Below are 19,986 nucleotides of genomic sequence, written 5' to 3' on the forward strand. Positions count from 1 at the left end.
AAAACTTGTTGGCATCCTGTATCCTCTGTAACAGTGGCCACGCCTCACTGTTGAGCCATCACTCCTGCCAGGCAGAGCCCTTGGGCAAAGAGGAGGCCCCGGATGTCCCATCTCAGAGCGGCACCAGGGACTCAGGAATGCACACGTAGCTTGTGTCTCTCTTAAACCTTTCTCTGGATCCCCCCACTTTTCTTCCTGAGAACTAAGTGTGTCTGGACCCGGATGCTTCGTGCAGCAAGTTCGGAAGCTGGGCGCCCAAGCCACGTTTTTAAAGTGAGTCATTGAGTAGCGGGTGTGGTGGTACACGCCTCTGGTCCCAGCTACTTGAGAGGCTGAGGTGGAAGGATCCCTTGAGCCCACGGGTCGAGGCTGCAGTGAGCCGAGTCTGCACCTGGGCAGCAGGGCGAGGTCCTGTCTCAATTTAGAAAGAAAAGGTGTGTCAGTGTGACTGCTCTGTGAAATCCTTGATGTGTGAACCCCGGGATGCAGATGATGACAGAGAGTCAACGTTTCTCTTTACAACAAAGCAAATCGTTGGAACTAGAGGCACACGTGGCTGCATGTGGTCACTGTGGCTCCCGTCCCCAGGTGGAAGTGTGGCTGAATCGAGTGCTGGACCGAATGTGCTCCACCCTCCGGCACGAAATCCCGGAGGCCGTGGTGACCTATGAGGAGAAGCCGAGAGACCAGTGGATCCTGGACTACCCGGCCCAGGTCTGAGGCGGGCGGGGGCTCTGCTGGTGCCTCGTGGCTGAGATAAGGGGGGAGTTTCTCTGTGTCCATGGGCTGTCCTGTTAACTGTGGTCCCCTGGAAAACTGTCTCAGCCTTCAGCAGAAAGTCTCCGTTAGCGGGCACTAGCGATCGCTCGCTGCATGGGCAATGGGGGCGTCTACTTTCAGGTGGCCCTGACTTGCACCCAGATCTGGTGGACGACCGAGGTGGGCCTGGCGTTTGCCAGGCTGGAGGAAGGCTATGAAAATGCTATCAAAGATTACAACAAAAAGCAGGTGTGTTACTAGCATGGAATTAGCTATGTTTTAAAAAATTGTTTTAAAAGCAGGTGCTTTTTAAAAAGCTCACGTGTCTATCTGAAACCCTGCCAGGCAAGTACCTTCTTCTCAGAGACTGAGCCCTGCAAAATCACTTCAGCCCCAGGTGCCTCTTCTTTTTTTTTTTTCTTTTTAAGGGGGGGTGGTCATTGGTTAGAAATACGGAAACTAAAGATCATCTTTAAAAGAAGGAGAATTTACCTGTAATCCCACAACCCAAACTTGACTCGGCCAGTGTTCTCCTATGCAACCTGCTGCTCTTTGTGTGTGTGTGGAACTGATTTATATGTAAAAATATACAGACTCTCTGGATGGCTTTAAAGTCAGCTGTATCTGCTTCTCATCCACCCTCTTCCGTGGCCTTGCGTTTCCTTCTCCTATGTCTGTCCTAGCGGCTCCAAAGTGTCCCATCAGGGCTGCACCACAGTGAAACCCATGCCTGGCTGGGGGACACTGAGGGTGCTCCTGTTTTTCATTACTGTAAACAAGAGCAAGGCGGTCTTCCCTATGCAGACGTGAGCACCCAGCCACAAGACCCCCAGTGCATGTGGGTGTCTGTGGCGTCTCAGCTGTGGTTAACCCCCCATCTGGGCACCAGGGAAGGAGAGCTAGGCAGATCCCCAGCACAATTAGTGCCTGAAGAATGTCTTAGTTTGTAGTGTTATTACTAAGTTATTTCCTTTATATGTAATCATATATTAGTTTACAGAATTAGTGCCTGAAGAATATCCTGCTACTCATTATTTCCATACACACACACACACACACACACACACACACACACACACACATAATTATATCTTAGTTCATAGTTAGAGGAATGCCCAGAGCAGACAGTACAGAGTGTGAATTAAGGGATAAACAGCTATACATATATAAGCATACCTTGCTTATGGTCGGAGGCATGTCTAGAGCAGATACGGTGCAGAGCATGAATTAAGGGAAAAACAGCTATACCAGGACAAGAATCTGGCACAGGCGGCAGCGTTCAGTATCATAAAGATACCCGCTGTATGGCAGGCTTGGAGCAAGAGCTGCTCCTCCTGAAGAAGGCATTGTAGAACCTTGCATCCAGTTCTTGTGGAAGGCTGCCCTCAGATCGGCAATCCCGAGAGCATCCGAGGGCTTAAAGCCCCCCTGGTGTAATCGCACCTTGGTGACTGTGAACTTTTATCAGCTCAAAAGCATCCTCCTATAGAAATCACTGGAAACTGCCAGCATGTGGCTGTAGACGTGGTCAGCTCTGCTACTATGCTGACTCAAGAGCATCCTCCTACTGTATAGAATTCCTTAGAAGTAGCCTGCCCCTAGACAAGAGATACTGCGCACTGCACTTTTCAGTGCGCACGGCCCACCTCCTGGCCTCGGTGACCTAATGGGGGTGGACCCCTTGCTGTACACGGCCCACCTCCTAGCCTCGGTGACCTAATGAGTGTGGACCCCTTGCTGTACATGGCCCACCTCCTGGCCTAGGTGACCTAATGGGGGTGGGTCCCTTGCTGTACACAGCCCACCTCCTGGCCTAGGTGACCTAATGGGGGTGGGTCCCTTGCTGTACACGGCCCACCTCCTGGCCTAGGTGACCTAATGCAGGTGGACCTTTTGTTTATTGTGCACGTGATTATAGTGACCCCATCACTGTCTTGAAAATGACCTCACTCACTACCCTTCCCCCTATCTGGGACCCAGTACATGCAGACAGTCCTGGACGTTCGGGGCCTCGCCTCTCTCCGCTCATAGGTGGTGTGGCCCCCCGAGCCCAGCTGCTCTTTTCCAGTCCTTCTGTGTCCTGTCTCTTTATTTGTCAGATCCTGTGCCTCAGCACAGTGACAAGGGACACCCCACGACCCTGTAGGGCTGTGGCCCTACATCAGCGAAAGTGCCTCTCCCCTGCAGATTAGCCAGCTGAATGTACTCATCACGCTGCTCATCGGGAACCTCAACGCTGGGGACAGGATGAAGATCATGACCATCTGCACCATTGATGTGCACGCGCGGGACGTGGTGGCCAAAATGATCACGGCCAAGGCACGAGCGCCCCGTCCCGGGGGGCTGTGGAAGGGCAAGGGAACACCGGGTTGAGGGCTGTGCATTCAGGGACTCCAGATCCTTCCACTGCTTCCTGGGGCACTGACTCTGTTGCTGGCTTCAGCTGCCTCCTAAAGCCCTCGCCCGGCCTCACCCCTGCTGAGCAACACCCTGTGGTCAGATAGGCGATGCCTGCCCATCGGAAGTGCCATGGCGAGATTCCACTGAGGGCGGCCTTACGGTTGGATGTGGGTGCTGTCAGGGGAAAGAGGGCCAGGAAACATTCGCTGAGCACCTGGGGACCGGCCTTGGAGGCAGGCTGGCCTTCCTCAGCCAGGTCTGACTCTTACATTCCGCTTGGCCAACAAGAGTTCCGGCTCATCCTGCAGGTGGAGAGTTCCCAGGCTTTCACATGGCAGTCCCAGCTCCGGCACCGCTGGGACGAAGAGAAGCGACACTGCTTTGCCAACATCTGTGATGCCCAAATCCAGTACTCCTACGAGTATCTGGGCAACACGCCGCGGCTGGTCATCACGCCGCTCACTGACCGGTGAGGCCTGTCCCCGAGCCATTCACACCTGCGCTTTGGTCCCTTCCCTGTGGTTCTCGGAACTGTCCGACTTGGACGTCAGCTGCAGAGGCTGGGCGGAGCGCGCGTTTGTGTCAGGTGGACCTGTGTTCAGGTGCAGGTCTGCCACCACGTCCTTGTCCCAGCGCTGGCTGTGTGGCCTCGGGAGAGTGCCTCCACTGCTCTTTGGGCCTGTTGAGTTGGGGTGGTATTTTGTGGACTCTCACGAGTAGACTCCGGTTGTCATAGCAGGGCCCATCCCCCCGAATGCCGCAGGTGGGAGAGGCATCTGGGCGGCCTCTGCCCCATGGTTTGGTTCCTTGGTCACACCTGGAGGTTTTCTGCCCTCTCCCATGTGCGTCTCCTGGGGCTGAGCAAGTGTAATAACTGCTACGAAAGAGAAAGTGGTGGCCCGGCGCGCTGGCTCACACCTGTATTCCCAGCACTTCGGGAGGCAGGGGCAGGTGGATCAGGAGTCCGGAGGTCGGGAGTTCCAGACCAGCCTGGCCAACATGGCAAAACCCCATCTCTACTAAAAATACAAAAATTAGCCAAGCATGCTGGTAGGAGCCTGAGGCACGAGAATCGTTGGAACCCAGGAGGCACAGGTTGCAGTGAGCCAAGATTGCACCACTGCATTCCAGCCTGGGTGACAGAGGGAGACTCTGTTTCAAAAAAAAAAAGGTGGGGAGGCCATCTGTGGGGTCCCTAGCACACACGCTCACTCACCTGTGGTCCCTTGCAGATGCTACATCACCCTGACCCAGTCCCTGCATCTGATCATGGGCGGAGCCCCCGCCGGCCCTGCTGGGACGGGCAAGACTGAGACGACCAAGGACCTGGGCAGAGCGCTGGGCACCATGGTCTACGTGTTCAACTGCTCTGAGCAGATGGACTACAAGGTACGTGGCTGAGGTCCAGAGGTGGGATCCAGGGTCTGCACGTAGAGGCGGATCTCGGCACCCTGTCCCCCGAGGCCCCACAGTGAGCTCCAGATCTGTGGATACCTGTGAATGACACTGGGGAGGGCTCACCAGGGCCCCCGCTTGCTGCTGGCATCCCCCTCGGGGGGTCCCTCTGCAGAGACTCCCAGGGCGGACAGATAGCCCCCAATGTCCTGCCCCAGCCCCTGCCCTGGAGGTGACCCTCTCTTGACTTCAGTCATCAGTGCCTGCACAGGACATTGTCAGTTCACAGAAGGCCAGGCAGGGGAGGGGACGCCTTCCAGCTCTAGGCTGCAGCAGCCTCTTGCAAGAGGGGGAGGCAAGAGGGGGATCCCTGGGTTCTGGACCCTGGGCCTGCAGAAGCTAGCCCCACAATCTAGGGCACCCCCTCCTGAGGCTGAGGACAGGCCCAGCAGCCCCTGTTGACTGTCAGGGCCACGCAGTCCCATATCCACCTCCTGGACTTCAGAAAAGTGCAGTCTGCAGTTGAGTCTCCCTAGAAGGGACTTAACATTCACCTGGAATCCCAGGTGTAGTTGGGAAGAGTAATTCTGATAGCCCAGGTAGTGCCTAGCGGGACTCAGATGCCTTGAGGAGAAGCCCCTGGCCTGCTTGGCGTGCCCCCATCCTGCCTTAGAGGACTGCATCTCTTCTACGTGCAAGAGAGAAAAGGGCTGGGAACACGTGCAAGGTTTAGGACTCACATGTGCTTCTCCGAACCCTATCGTCAGGGACTCCATGAAGCCTCTGTCCTGGGGTCTGGGAGCCCTGGGGGTCCCGGGTAAAAGGGTGGGTTCTTCCTGGTACCCAGCCCTCCACGGTGTTACCCTGGGCAGTAAGCTGACCTGCCTACGGGCCTCCAGAAGGCCCCAGTGCACCGGAGCCTCAGTGAGCCTTGGGCAGAGAACGCAGCTGAAGAGGCAGGCGGAGGCCCCTGCAGTGCCCGTCCTCCCTGCCACCCCCCGTCCTCCCTGCCACCCCCCAGCTCTTCCTTTCTCCATCTTGCCTTTCCCAGTCCTGCGGAAATATCTACAAGGGGCTGGCCCAGACAGGAGCCTGGGGCTGCTTTGATGAGTTTAATCGCATCTCAGTGGAAGTCTTGTCTGTGATTGCCGTGCAGGTAAGTCCCCTGCCTGCGGGCTCGGGGTCACATCGGGTAACTGGCTCATCAGTTTTCCTGTTACCTCACACACCGGATAGATCCTCCCTGCCTCTCTGCAACGTTCCAAGCCCCGAAGGGTGGTGTGGGGCCAGTGAGCCCTGCCCTCCAGGGGCCCGTAGCCTGGTTAGACATACAGGCTGAAAACAGAATCAGATTACAGGTTACATGTATGGTGGTGTGCATGTAACCAAATACAGGTGGGAGGATCGTGAATTTTGCTTAGGAAAGGACAAAGTGTTTTGTCACTGGTATCAGCAGAGCTGGGCATAGGAGGTGCTGAAAGAGAATGGCAGGAAAGGAGGGAGACGGAGGAAGAGGAGGAGGGAGGAAATGTGCCCGTGTATTTTGGGGACAACCATGCCAGGGCACAGAGCAGTGGGGCGGCTGGGGCGAGGTGGGCGCAGAGACCTCGGTGTGGGGAGTGGCCTGGGCCAATGCCACGCCCTCATCGATTGCTTGTTAAAATCTCCAGCATGCCGACGCTATGTATCACCTCAGGTCAGGAGTTCGAGACCAGCCTGACCAACATGGTGAAACTTCGTCTCTACTAAAGATACAAAAGATACCCAGGCACGGTGGTGTGCACATGTAATCCCAGCTACTCAGAAGGCTGAGGCAGGAGAATTGCTTGAACCCGGGAGGCGGAGGTTGCAGTGTGCTGAGATCATGCCATTGCGCTCCAGCCTGGGCGACAGAGTGAGACTCTGTCTCCAAAAAAAAAAAAAAATCTCCAGCATGGGCCCCACTTGTTAGGATGAGCATTTCTGCATTTTAAACCAATGCCTCAGGTGATCCTGACGCGGCCGGGGTTGAGAAGCCCTGGGCTCTGTGGGGTCAGAGGAGGCCGACCTTGGGGCCTGGAGCAACTGCTCTTCCAAAAGGAAACTGAGGCAGGGCGCCGACGGTGTCTAGGTCCTCCCACACCAGAGCAGATCAGGAGCGAGGGGGGTGTGGACGTGCGAGCTGCCTGGGCTGCTCCAGCCCCCCAGCCTGGGGGGAGAGCCCGCTTTGTACACCGACTTAACCCCTGACTCTCGGCTTGACAGTGATGTGACTCCCTGTGCCTCCACCCTCTAAGCTGTCAAATGGCATTGGTGACCCAGGTTTGCCTGTGGGGTCAGAGGCGGCTGGAGTGGCTGCTTCCTCCTCTCCTTAGGCTTCCTCTGCCCCGTCATCCCCAGCCCCAGGGCTGGCCATGTGGCCAGGAGAATGGTGACCCCAACCCACGGGCGGTGCTGGCCACTGCCGTGGGAACCCTCTCCCTTGACCCCGGTGCTGGAGCAGAGTTGCTGAGCACCTCCCATGTCCGTGAACAAACCCCAGAATATTTACGTAGCACCTACTCTGGGCATTGAATGTTCACGGGCTCCGATGGAGACCACAGGAGAGGCCTGGCCTAGAGGGAGACAGTGCCGTCCCGAAGGGCTGCACCCTGCTGGGGGTGAGCTGCACGCTCAGCAGACTGGGCATGGGGCATCTGGGCTCACCAGGGCACCAGGACTTGGCTCTGGTGGGGAAGACGGAAAGGCAGGTGCTGGGAGCAGCTTTACCACGAGTATTGGGCCCCCTCGCGTGGCGACTTGGAGAGCCGCAGCCGCCTTCTGCGGGATTCCAGAGGAGACCTCAGGCAGGCAGCGACCCCGGAAGCTCCGGGTTCAACCTCGCAGCCCTCAAGTGGCCTTCGAGACCGTCTGATACGGAGGTGGCTGCTCACCAGTCCTTGGACGGGTCATTGCTAGCGTGGTAACAGGACAGGAAAGGGCTGGGCTTGGCGCCCCGCTCAGCAGGGATGGGGTGTGAAATACCGGCTCCTGCAACAGCCTGGGTGCGTCTCCAGAGACTTTTGCTGAGTGACACAAGCCCACCTGGGAAGACGGAGTTCGATACAGTTCCGCTTGTTTAACACGCGTGAAATGACTAAATCACAGAAACTAAGGATGCCGTTGCCAGGGGCCAAAGTGGGGGAAGGGGCAAGAGGGAAGTGGGTGTGGCTGTAAGAGGGGACATAGGGGTCCTGTGGCGACAGCAGTGCTGGCCTCAGTGTCACCCCCCACCCTGCTGTGACAGGCACTGTCATTATGCAAGATGCTTCCCTCAGGGGACGTTGGGCAGAGAGTACATGGAATTCCCTTTGTATTTTTTCTTCCCCTCAATCCCTGACTTCTGTATTTTGTTGTTGTTGTTGTTGTTGAGAATGGGGTCTTGCCATGTTGCCCAGGCTGGTCTTGAACTCCTGGGCTCAAATTATCCTCTGGCCTTGGCCTCCCAGAGTGTGGGGATTACAGATGTGAGCCACTGTTGCTAGCTCTCTGTCTTAGTTCCCACACAGCATGGGAACCTACAACTTTCTCAAAAATAAAAGGCTTAATTTAAAAAATAAGCTAGGAGGCGCCCTGCAAATTCACAGCCTGATGCTTTAACATACACGAAGGCCCCTCCGGCCCATGGAAGCTGGCTGTTTCCATGCCAACGTGTCTGTGCCACCAACTGTGCAGGTAAAGTGTGTCCAGGATGCAATTCGAGCCAAGAAAAAAACATTCAATTTCCTGGGAGAGACCATAGGCCTCATTCCCACCGTGGGCATCTTCATCACCATGAACCCCGGGTACGCCGGACGCGCAGAGCTGCCTGAGAACCTAAAAGCCTTATTCAGGTACGGGGCCCAGACAAAAGTGAGTGGCTGCAGTGAGCCAGGCCGGCCACAGCGGCGTCCCAGTGCCAAGGAGTGGGCGGAGAGGAGGGGCAGAGGGCCAGCTGGGGAGGGAATAAGTCATCGAAAGCTCCCAAGATGGCCGGGCGTGGTGGTTCATGCCTGTAATCCCAGCACTTTAGGTGGCCGAGGAAGGTGGATCACCTGAAGTCAGGGGTTCAAGACCATTCTGGCCAACATGTCTCTATTAAAAATATAAAAATTAGCTGGGTGTGGTGGCAAGTGCTTGTAATCCCAGCTAAACTGGAGGCTGAGGCAGGAGAATCACTTGAACCCGGGACGCGGAGGCTGCAGTGAGCTGGGATAGCACCATTGCACTCCAGCCTGGGTGACAAGAATGAAACTCTAGCTCAAAAAAAAAAAGCTCCCAAGGTGATGCAGGTGAGGGCCTCCTTAGAAAGTGCTCTGTCTTCCCCTGGGCGGGAAGACCCACTTGGGGCGCAGTGATGGAAGGCAGGGGTCTGGGGTCGGGGGTCAGGGTGGCTCTCAGAGGAGGGGCCTGACGGTATGCTCAGCGGAGGATGTGGTGGGAACAGGGAAGTGGGGAGTAGGGGGGAGCTGGGAGCCAGGGTCCAGGGACTGAAGGTTCACCACTGTGCTGTGCTCCCCCTGGCAGGTGAGGTGTCCTCTCCTAGGTGAACAGGGACAGGCAGGGGCATGGGTGGGGGAGGGAGTGGGCAGAAGCCCACAGGCACTGCTGACCTCCCCAGGCCCTGTGCCATGGTCGTCCCTGACTTCGAGCTGATCTGTGAGATCATGCTGGTGGCTGAGGGCTTTCTGGAAGCCCGCCTCCTGGCCAGGAAGTTCATCACCCTCTACACCTTGTGCAAGGAGCTGCTCTCGAAGCAGGTGTGTGCCCTGGAGCTCACGGCGGGTGTGGGTAGGAGGTTCAGATGCAGGCAGCGGCCAGGGTTGGCTTCGGACCTGCCTGCTGATGATTCAGTGCTGGCAGTGGGAAGGTGAGCTCACATCTGCCCACCTGTGCCCGCCGCCCACAGGATCATTACGACTGGGGCCTGCGGGCCATCAAGTCTGTGCTGGTGGTGGCCGGCTCCCTGAAGAGGGGCGACCCCAGCCGGGCCGAGGACCAGGTGCTCATGCGGGCGCTGAGAGACTTCAACATCCCCAAGATCGTGACCGACGACCTGCCCGTGTTCATGGGGCTGATCGGGGACCTCTTCCCAGCCCTGGATGTGCCTCGGAAGCGAGACCTGAATTTTGAAAAGGTCGGAATTCCGGGGCCTCGGGTCTGTCCTGAGGAGCTCGCCTGGCCTGGCTTCCTTCTCCTGGATGGGTGGGGACCCATGTCACACATGCATGTTTCCCTGTGCTACAAAGAGAGCCCTGAGCCACAGCTGCCTCCACGGCCCTGGGCAGCCCTGCCTCTCAGTGCTGGGGGAGGTCACTCTCTCAGCTGGAGTCGGAGGGGGGGGCTTCAGGCAGACCGATCCCCTGCAGGAGGTCCTGGGGGAGCTACATGAGCTCTCAGTATCGACAGCAGAACTTGCAAACGTGTGCCCGTCAGAGGGCAAGGGCACCTGTATCATCACCCCCCCAGCCTCCCGGAGAAGAAAGCCTGCTTCAGTCCCATACCCAGCCTCACCTGTGTCTCCCCAGATCATCAAGCAGAGCATCGTGGAGCTCAAGCTGCAGGCAGAGGACAGCTTCGTGCTGAAGGTGGTACAGCTGGAGGAGCTGCTGCAGGTCCGGCACTCGGTGTTCGTCATCGGGAATGCGGGCAGCGGCAAGTCCCAGGTGCGTCACCCCCAGGGACTCCGTGGGGGATCCGGCACAGTGGGGGAGGGCTAGGGCAAAGGGTCAGCCCTCCGTCACTCCCCCCCACCCCAGAGACCCCAACCCAGTGCATCCCGGGAGCCCCCACGGCCTGAGTCTTAGGCCAGGGAGGAAGCTTGAGGCCGAGGAGGGGAGGAGCGGCCGCAGCCCCTGGTCCCAGGGCTCCCTGTTCCTCCTTGTCTCTCTGTTCTCCTCTCCCTGACATCAGTCACTTGTCTCCCCCTCCCTGCGGCCAGCCCGACCCATTGCCCTCCTGTCCCCTGCCTCAGCCTGGGGTGTGGTGACATTCGGAGGGAGGCGGCTGATGTGACTGATGTCTGTGATGTGGAAAATTCCCTGCCAGCCGAGTGTCCAGCCAGAAGTCCACAGGCTGCACTCCTTTGCTGTGTTTAAGAACACTTCCAACACCAGTCACACGGAAGCTCACGGCAAGCTATATCTGAAAAGGCAGAGGCTGCTTGAGCCCAGTTTTCTGAAAAGGAACTTGGACATGCATGTACAGGAAATGTCCTCCACTGTGTCTTTGAAGTCATTTTCCTGAATGGAGGGATTATGGGGAGTTTTCTTTTTTTTTTTTTTTTTTTTTTTTTTTTGAGACGGAATCTCACTCTGTCGTCCAGGTTGTAGTGCAGTGGCACGGTCTTAGCTCACTGCAACCTCTTCCTTCCGGGTTCAAGCAGTTCTCCTGCCTCGGCCTCCCTAGTAGCTGGGACTACAGGTGTGCGCCACCATGCCCGGCTAACTATTTATTTATTTAAGTAGAGATGGCGTTTCACTGTGTTGCCTAGGCTGGTCTTGAGCTTCTGAGCTCAGTCAGTCCACCCGCCTCGGCCTCCCAAAGTGCTGGGATTACAGGTATGAGCCACCACGCCCGGCCGGGGAGTTTTCTATGGTTTTTCACTGCGTGCGTATTACTTGTATCATGAGGAGGAAGGTCACGTGAATGTTTTCTGAGCTTCGCAGTCTCAGGGCAAGCAGCTTTCTGCAGGCGGCAGACATGCACAGTGAGCCGTTACCTCCCCATCACCCAGCCCACCTTCACCTCAGCCGTGGTTGGGGGGTGTAAACTCACGTATGTGCCCCAAAGCAAACCATATCCAGAGAAGGGTTCAGCCTGGTGGTTCATAAAAGGCATCCTGGGCCAGGCTCGGTGGCTCACGCCTATAATCCCAGAACTTTGGGAGGCCTGATGGATCAACCGAGGTCAGGAGTTCGAGACCAGCCTGGCCAACACGGTGAAACCCCGTCTGTAACTAAAAATACAAAAATTAGTCAGGTGTGGTGGTGAGCGCCTGTAATCCCGGCTACTTGGGAGGCTGAGGCAGGAGAATCACTTGAACCCTGAGGCAGAGGTTGAAGTGAGCCGAGATCGCGCCACTGCACTCCAGCCTGGGCAACGAGTAAAACTCCATCTCAAAAAAAAAAAAAAAAGGGCATCCAGGTGTACATAAGGGCCCATCCAGTGCAGGCCCACCCGTGGTCCTGGGGCTGGTGGGGCGGGATGTGCCGGGGACATGGAGTCACACATGAGTGGCCCCACCTTCGCCAGGTCCTCAAATCCCTCAACAAGACCTATCAGAACCTGAAGCGGAAGCCCGTGGCCGTGGACCTGGACCCCAAGGCCGTCACTTGCGACGAGCTCTTTGGGATCATCAACCCAGCGACCAGGGAATGGAAAGATGGTAACAGGGGTGGTCCCAGGACGGACTGCAGGGGCACACCTGGTCCAGTGCAGTGGGCGTAGGCTGAGCCGTTCCCACGTGCAAGGCCAGCCTCCCCAGGCTAGGGTGGGGTTCTCAGGCACATGGCCAGCATTGGTGGCACCATGGTAGCAGAGTTTATGAGGAACCATAGGTGTATGGCACCCAGGCTGGGGGGTAAGGAATGGGGGCCACAGGAGCTGCAGTGAGAACCGCAGGCCTGCCCTGAGTGGGCCAAGGGGAGAGGCCAGAGCAAGGACGGGTATGACCCATGAGGAGCGCATGGGAGGCCAGATATGGAAGCTGGAGGCTGCCCGGGGAGCCTTCGCCTCAGTTGGTGGGTTCGGGGGAGGAGCCTACCCCAGGAGGTGGCGTGCCCGGGTTTGCACTTAATGAAAGGAACTCAGGGCACATTGGAGAGAGGGCTGTAGGAAGAAGCCGTGAGAGCTGGAAAGGAGGCAGCGGGAGCAGGGGATCCTGACCCGGAGCCCAGGGGAGGGCTCTGCCTCGCCTGCCCCCTGCAACCTACCCCTCAGAAGTGGCCCCACCCCCTACCCACCCCAGAGCTGCTCTTCCTGCCCCCCATCGCTGGCTCTGCACGTACAGCTCACTTCCCCCACTAGAAGGCAAGCTCTGTGCCCCCAGCCCCCACCTGTTCCACTCCACGCCTGATGCACGAAGCGTGCTCCGCAGACTCTGCCGAGCGTGTGAGTGGACAGTGGACAGAGCTTCGTGCACAGGTGCTGCGCCCTGTGGGGTCTTGAACCTGGGAGAACTGAGCCAGCCAGGGCCACAGAGAGGGACTGACGGGGAGGATGCGGGGTCGGAGGAGGACGGGCATGGCCTCAGGCATGGAGAGGACATGGAGGAGGGAGGCCGAGGAGAAGGGAGGGCAGGGGGCCCAGGCACCTCATGCCTGAGGGGACAGGCTACCTCCCAGAGAGAGGCCAGGGTCAGGACTGGTGGAGACTGGAATGGGGCTGGGGAAAAGGGCCTGGGGTTACACCGCCCACCTTCCCCAGGCCTCTTCTCCACCATCATGCGGGACCTGGCCAACATCACCCATGACGGCCCCAAGTGGATCGTCCTTGATGGGGACATAGACCCCATGTGGATCGAGTCTCTCAACACCGTCATGGACGACAACAAGGTTGGTGGGCCCTGGCCTCTAACCCCCAAGGCCACCCAAGGCAGGGACCATGGGGGTTCGCAGGGAGGCACCTACATGGCACCCAGGCCCTACACGTGGGGCCTGGGGCAGGTGTCGTGTCCGGAACTCCAGGCAGAAGCTGTGAGTGAGGGGTGCCTTTTGGTCAGTCATTTTCACCTGGGCTGTGGTTCTGCCGGCCCCTCACCTGACGTCTTGGCAGCAGGACGGGTTCAGGGTGAAGGCCTGGGAAGCAGATGGTATTTGGAATTGTCTAGAGTCCATTTTCTAACAGTGATCCTCAGCTGGGTGCAGGAAGGAGCAGGAGACTTTGCAGGACGGGAGGGGCGGTGGTTTGAGGAGGCACCACTCCATGGTGCAGCTCTCCACGGCATGGGGGTCTAGAGACTGCTGGAGTCAAGGATGGTAGAGAAGCCCAGGGAAGGCTGGTCATGGCTGTGACTGGGGCCGGGAGTAGGGGGCAGCAGGGCTGGCCGGAGCCCTTCCTCCTTGCTCAGAGGTTTGCTCCAAACCTCTGGGACACCGTCAGGATGTCAGGTGTCGCCACAGGACCCCATGGGCTGCTGTCCCCTCCTAGGTCCTCACCCTGGCCAGCAACGAGCGGATCCCGCTGAACCGTACCATGAGGCTGGTGTTTGAAATCAGCCATCTGAGGACGGCCACCCCGGCCACCGTCTCCAGAGCCGGCATCCTCTACATCAACCCAGCCGACCTGGGATGGAACCCGTGAGTGGGGCTCTGCTTCCCTGTTCCAACCCTCGGCAGGGAAAGACGAGGCTGTTGGCCCATTTCAGAGCTGAACATTCATTCATTCGTTGTTCATGTAACAAACTGTGTAGCAGGCCCTCAGCAGGCACTAGGGTTGCAGCAGTGAAGGAACAAGAGACAGACGTGGAAATAAATGATGTAAATACACGGTGACATGAGGCAGGGCGGCTGAGGAAGCAGACCTTTGCACGGAGTGCCAGGGAACAGCGGCTGGTGCGGAGGCAGGGTCTTGGCCTCCGTGGAGGTGGGAAGGGGGTGTGAAGTCCTCCCAGGTGATTGAGGTTTGGGCTGCCATCTGAAGGGTCAGGCCGCCTCTCGGGGATGAAAATGAGATGCACACTAGACAAGAACCTGAGTTCACAGGGCATGGCGGGAAGCGGGGCGTTCCCGAATGGGCAGCGGTCAGGATCTCTTGGCTGGAGCATAAAGGGGGAGGAGGCTGCTCCTGGCGGGAAGGTGCTGATGCTGGGCCATCCAGCAGGACCAGGGGCAAGCGGCCCTTTCCAACAAGATGAGGAAAAGCAGCCAGTTAGGCCAGCAGGACAGGGGCCGCTGGGGATGAGAGAGGAAGGGATGGGTCTAAGAAACATGTGGAATCTGGAGAAATTGAAGACTTGATATTGATTCCCAAGGCATGTTTTCCGGCTTGGACACCGGCTGGTAATTGACAGAATAAGGGATTTCCTGGGGATATAGAAATGACAGCTTTGTCCAAATGTCCTACATGGACTTAGGCAGAAATCCCAGTGGGGCGTTCCTGGGGCAAGAGGCTGCAGGGGAGTATCCTGGCTGGAGGTCACAGTTCGTCCGTCCGTCCTCTGTCCATCCACCCAGCACTTTGCACACCTGCCCTATGTGTCCAGCCCCAGGGTACTCCACGCCGGGGAGGTGGGCTCTCCAGGAAAGATGTGGAGAGTGATGAGAGAAGCTGGCTTTCTGAGAAAAGCCAGCCCTGCTGGGGGAAAGAAGAATCCGTGAGGGATTCGGAAGAAGAACAAACCAAAGGCAGAAGGGAACCCAGGACACATCATCCCAGACACCCAGTGACAAAAGCTTAGGAGGAAGCAGCCTCAGCAGGATGGCGCCCAGAGTCAAGCCAAGGACGGAGGAGTTCCCACTGCACTTGGTGACTAGGCGCAGCTCCGTGGGTCGGTCGCTCAGGGAGAACAGCTTCGGGGCATGTTGAGGGCAGAAGCCAGATGGTGATGACGTAGGGAGGAGCCGGTAGGAGGCATGGGAGGTGAGGCGAGTGCTGCCTTTGAGTGCTGCAGGGTACAGCTGGGGCAAGAGGAACGAAGTTTGTAGTGTTTGTCAAGATGAGAATGTTGGGGAATGGGATGCAGGCATGGCTGTTTCCAGGTGCGTGCAAGTCTATAGGTGGAGAAAACTAAGTCTCTGGAGTTCATGCTGATGCACTTCTTTGCAGTCTGAGTGGGGAGTGGGACCCTCTGCTGGGAGGCAGACAGCACTGCTCGGCCAGGCTTTGAGAGGGATACTGAGCGGAATGTTCCCTATGGGGACAGGGCCAGGAGCTGCTGCGCCCGGGTGCCTGTTGTGCTGGCTTCTCCAGCAACACTTGCCTGCTTGTACAGCATCTTCCAGCTGCTGAAACAAATGGCCACTATTTGGCAGCTCCAAACAGCAGACGTTTATCCTCTTCCAGGCCTGGAGGCTGCGGGCTGTGATCGAGGAGTAGGCAGTGCTGGTTCCTCTGAGGCTCTGAGGGAGAAGCTGTCCCGGGCCTCTCTCCCAGCTCCTGGGGGCTCCCTGTGGTCCTCGGCATCCCTCGGTGCATGGACACATCCCTCCCGTCTCCACCTCTGCCTCCACATGGCCTTCTCTGTGTGTCTGTGTCCAAATTTCCTGCTTCTTAGAAGGACACAGTCATTAGATTCAGGAGCCACCCTAATTCCAGGATCCTTGGTGACATCTGCAAATGTCCTTTCTTGAAATAAGAGCACATTCTGGGCTTCCGGGTGGACATTCTTTTGCAGGGCCACCCTTCGACCCACTGTACCATGTGTGGGAGTTTTCAGGGTCGGCAAAGACAATGGCTGGGGAACTGAAAAGAAGTCTGGGTAGGAGCTGCTGAGACAGGGGACAGGAAGAAGACAGGATCGTGGGGTCCTCAGGGGGACACCCTATGGGAGCAGAGAGGAGGGTGCCGGAAGCAAGGCCAGGGTGGGCGGAGGCAGGAACTGGACGCCCCCAGAGGATGACCTGGAGGAAGCAGGAGGAGACCTGAGTATTACCAGAGGAGAGAAGGAAAGTGGATGAGAAGCAGGCACAGGGTCCTCAGAGAGCAGGAGCAGCCCTCCTACAGGCAGCCCCCAGGGGCAGGGACGCAAGGCTGGGAGCTGACCCGATTACCCGGGATGGCCCTGGGGGCAGGGCAAGAAGCCACACGGACCAGAGGCAAGGTTAGCCTGTCTCACATGTGTGTCTCACAGGCGTGTGACTCTCCTGGGGTCTGTGCTGCTCATATCAAACCCAGCACGTAGCCGGGCATGGTGGCTCATGCCTATAATCCCAGCACTTTGGGAGGCCAAGGCAGGCGGATTGTGAGGTCAGTAGTTCGAGACCAGCCTGGCCAACATGAGAAAACCCCATCTTTATTAGAAATACAAAAATTAGCTGAGTGTGGTGGTGTGCGCCTGTAATCCCAGCTACTTGGGAGGCTGAGGCAGGAGAGTCATTTGAACCCGGGAGGCAGAGGTTGCAGTGAGCTGAGATTGTGCCATTGCACTCCAGCCTGGGCAACAAGAGTGAGACTCTGTCTCAAAAAAAAAGAAAAAAAAAAAAAGCCATCAGGCACATCGGAATGCACGCAGTGACTCCTACCAAGGCAACATCACAAATGTGACACAAACATCTTCAAACTAGGAGGCGGAACGCAGCAGCCTCTGCGGGAGAATTCCAAATCGGTCACCCCTCCTGAAGACCACCTGGACTTGGATTTCAGTCCTTAGCTGCACCAGGCACAGAGACACCCTGTTTCCCTCAGAGACGTATAAAGGTTTACTCTCTTACACTGGATAATACAGGGTGCTATGTGGCAAAGATATTCAGCTCTTAACTCTCTGTTGTGACAGAGGTGCAGGAAGATGTGGAGCTCCCAGAACAAGCCCACACTCACAGAGGAGTGTGTCTCGCCGTGGCTCACGCCTGTAATCCCAGCAGTTTGGGAGGCCAAGGCCGGCAGATCACCTGAGGTCAGGAGTTCGAGACCAGCCTGGCCAACATGGCAAAACCCCGTCTCTACTATAAATAGGAAAATTAGCTGGGTGTGGTGGTGGGCAGCGTGTCATCCAAGGTACTTGGGAGGCTGAGACAGGAGAATCGCTTGACCCCAGTGGGCCGAGATGGCACTACTGTACTCCAGCCTGGGCAACAGAACAAGACACCATCTCAGAAGAAAAAAAAAAAGAGTGAGTGTCTGTCTAAAGAGGCCTGGCTGGCTGTTGACACAGGGCAGGCTGGCTGTGTGTGCTAACAGGAACTTCCTGCTCAGGCCCTGGGCGTCCTGGAAATGACGCCTGTGCTGAGCTCACTGGCGCTCGAGGGAGCCAGGCGCTAGTGATGCTTTTAGCAGATGCTGATTTGGCGTCGCTTAACCTGGACCAGGCTCCCTTTTCTGAGCTTTAAAATATCAGCCCGTGCAGTCCTTGGAAATGAGGGTCGTGGAAACATCACCCTGTTGACAGATGACAAACCAGGGACACAGGCATGTGAAGTAACTTGCCTGAGGCAGTGGCTGGCCATGGGAGAGCTGACTCAAGCCTGGGCAGTCTGGCCCCAGAGTCCACAGCCCTCACTGCTGTGCTGTGCCACCCCCGCATAAGCCACCCGGAGGTGTCCGTGGCAGACAGTCTGGCATGGCTTTTCAAAGATTGCTGTTGTATTGATTTGGACTCTTACACTGAACATGGCAAATTCAACCCTATCTGAAGTTTAAAAAAACTGCTAACACGTGCTTCAGGCATGGCTGGATCCAGGAGTCCAGATGATGTAATGAAATGTCCCTGCTCCTATCCTTGTCTCCCCTTTCTACTCCCTTCCTGTCCCCACCTTCTCCTGCCCCCGCAGATGAGTCATGAGATCTTTCTCCTCTTCTGTCCTCCCATCCCCCAGCCCTTGGTATGTACTTCCCCTGTGGTAGCAAGAACGGCTCCCAGTTGTTCTAGGCCTACAGCACCCCCATAGCTACCAATCCCAGAGAGGGCACAGCCCCCACATCCCTGGCATCCTCCTCAGACCCTTGCAGGGCCTCCAACTGGGCCCCCTGGCCCCCTCGTTTGGACCTATTGCCAAGCAGGCATGGTGAACCTGAGGGCAGCCCCCACAGAATCAGGTGGAGGCAGGGAGGGGTGTTTACCAAGGCAGGGACTCTGGCAGACCCAGGGCAGTGGCCATGTCTCAGGCCCCTCCTGTCTCCCCCAGGGTGGTGAGCAGCTGGATCGAGAGGCGCAAAGTGCAGTCGGAGAAGGCCAACCTGATGATCCTTTTCGACAAGTACCTGCCCACCTGCCTGGACAAGCTGCGCTTTGGGTTCAAGAAGATCACGCCGGTGCCAGAGATCACGGTGATCCAGATGATCCTGTACCTGCTGGAGTGCCTGCTCACGGAGAAGAGCGTGCCTCCCGACTCCCCCAAGGAGCTGTATGAGCTGTACTTCGTGTTCGCCTGCTTCTGGGCCTTCGGTGGCGCCATGTTCCAGGACCAGGTGACGCGGCCCGGCCACCCACGCAAGCTCTCTCAGCGTCCCGCTTAGCTGGGCCCTGATTTTCACTTCTGTGTTTCAACAGCTTGTAGATTATCGAGTGGAATTCAGCAAATGGTGGATCAACGAGTTTAAGACCATCAAGTTCCCCTCGCAGGGAACCATTTTCGACTACTACATTGATCCCGACACTAAAAAGTTCCTGCCCTGGACAGATAAAGTGCCCTCCTTTGAGCTGGATCCCGATGTCCCTCTGCAGGTAAGTGTCCCCAAAGCAGGGCCACCGACTGGCGATTTAGAGGCAGGACTCGGCACAGCACCCCCTACACGCTGGCACGGAACGTCCAAATACGCCTGCTTTTCAACAGTAGGGCCTTTTCAGTAGAACGTGGCATTTGTCAGGCTGTTACGGCCTGCACGCTAACCGGAGGCAGAATTGTCAGAGAGACACAGCTGCCTCCCTTCTCCTCCCCTCCCCTCCCTTCGCCTGCCCCAGGCCTCTTTGGTCCACACTACGGAAACCATCCGCATCCGCTACTTCATGGACCTGCTCATGGAGAAGTCCTGGCCGGTGATGCTGGTGGGGAACGCGGGGACGGGCAAGTCGGTGCTGATGGGGGACAAGCTGGACAGCCTGAACACGGACTACTACCTGGTGCAGGCGGTGCCCTTCAACTTCTATACGACCTCCGCCATGCTGCAGGGTGAGTCTGGCCCTGCCACGCCCTGCCTACACGGCTGCCCCTGGCCCCCATTCCCTGCTGTCCCCTCTCACTGCGGGCCCAGGGGCTCACCGGCCACTTTTCATCTCCTCACTTCCCACACCCCACCCGCTGGCCTTTCCTTCCTGAGTCAGAGACAGAGGAGGAGCAGCTGGGACCGCTATTTCTGGTGCTCCCGGCTGGGCATGGTGATGGGGGTTTGATGGCCAGTCAAGGCAGCAGGTCCTACAGGGAGTGTCTCAGTCAGTCTGAGGCGACCCAAAGGTGACGGACGGCAAGGTTCCTGCTGCGTTGCCTCTGATCGCTCTGTTTATTCCTCACACTGTAGCCGGTGCCCCCGCAAGGGCCACTCCCAGGGTGGGTGCGTTTGGTGAACCTGGATCCCAGCCGGCTCCCACCTCCTGTCCTCTAGGGGAGCAGGTAGCGCCCCTCCCTTCCTAAGGGGCGCAGGCTCAGGAGGTGCAGGCTGGCGGCTGACCCTCTGCCCTCTCTAGGGGTGCTGGAGAAGCCGCTGGAGAAGAAGTCGGGGAGGAACTACGGGCCGCCGGGCACCAAGAAGCTGATCTACTTCATCGACGACATGAACATGCCCGAGGTGGACAAGTACGGGACAGTGGCCCCGCACACCCTCATCCGGCAGCACATGGACCAC

The 19,986-nt window shown here is 57.6% G+C and overlaps 1 protein-coding gene across 1 annotated transcript in view; it reads left to right on the forward strand.

The window, feature by feature from the left end:
* DNAH17 (dynein axonemal heavy chain 17) overlaps positions 1-19,986 on the forward strand; it is a 155,111-nt gene that overhangs the window by 74,714 nt on the left and 60,411 nt on the right. Inside the window, exons 31-47 of the mRNA XM_017524996.2 lie at positions 589-714; positions 901-1,008; positions 2,947-3,078; positions 3,468-3,628; positions 4,392-4,548; positions 5,606-5,710; positions 8,248-8,405; positions 9,173-9,311; positions 9,461-9,688; positions 10,080-10,217; positions 11,806-11,938; positions 12,979-13,106; positions 13,702-13,850; positions 18,333-18,615; positions 18,698-18,871; positions 19,109-19,316; positions 19,829-19,986. The exon at positions 19,829-19,986 is cut by the window's right edge and continues 7 nt beyond it. Coding sequence (XP_017380485.1) covers positions 589-714; positions 901-1,008; positions 2,947-3,078; positions 3,468-3,628; positions 4,392-4,548; positions 5,606-5,710; positions 8,248-8,405; positions 9,173-9,311; positions 9,461-9,688; positions 10,080-10,217; positions 11,806-11,938; positions 12,979-13,106; positions 13,702-13,850; positions 18,333-18,615; positions 18,698-18,871; positions 19,109-19,316; positions 19,829-19,986 — 2,685 coding nt within the window. The remainder of the gene's footprint in view (positions 1-588; positions 715-900; positions 1,009-2,946; positions 3,079-3,467; positions 3,629-4,391; positions 4,549-5,605; positions 5,711-8,247; positions 8,406-9,172; positions 9,312-9,460; positions 9,689-10,079; positions 10,218-11,805; positions 11,939-12,978; positions 13,107-13,701; positions 13,851-18,332; positions 18,616-18,697; positions 18,872-19,108; positions 19,317-19,828) is intronic.

The sequence above is a fragment of the Cebus imitator genome, unplaced genomic scaffold (genome assembly GCF_001604975.1).
Source record: "Cebus imitator isolate Cc_AM_T3 unplaced genomic scaffold, Cebus_imitator-1.0 Scaffold36, whole genome shotgun sequence".
NCBI classification, from domain to species: domain Eukaryota; kingdom Metazoa; phylum Chordata; class Mammalia; order Primates; family Cebidae; genus Cebus; species Cebus imitator.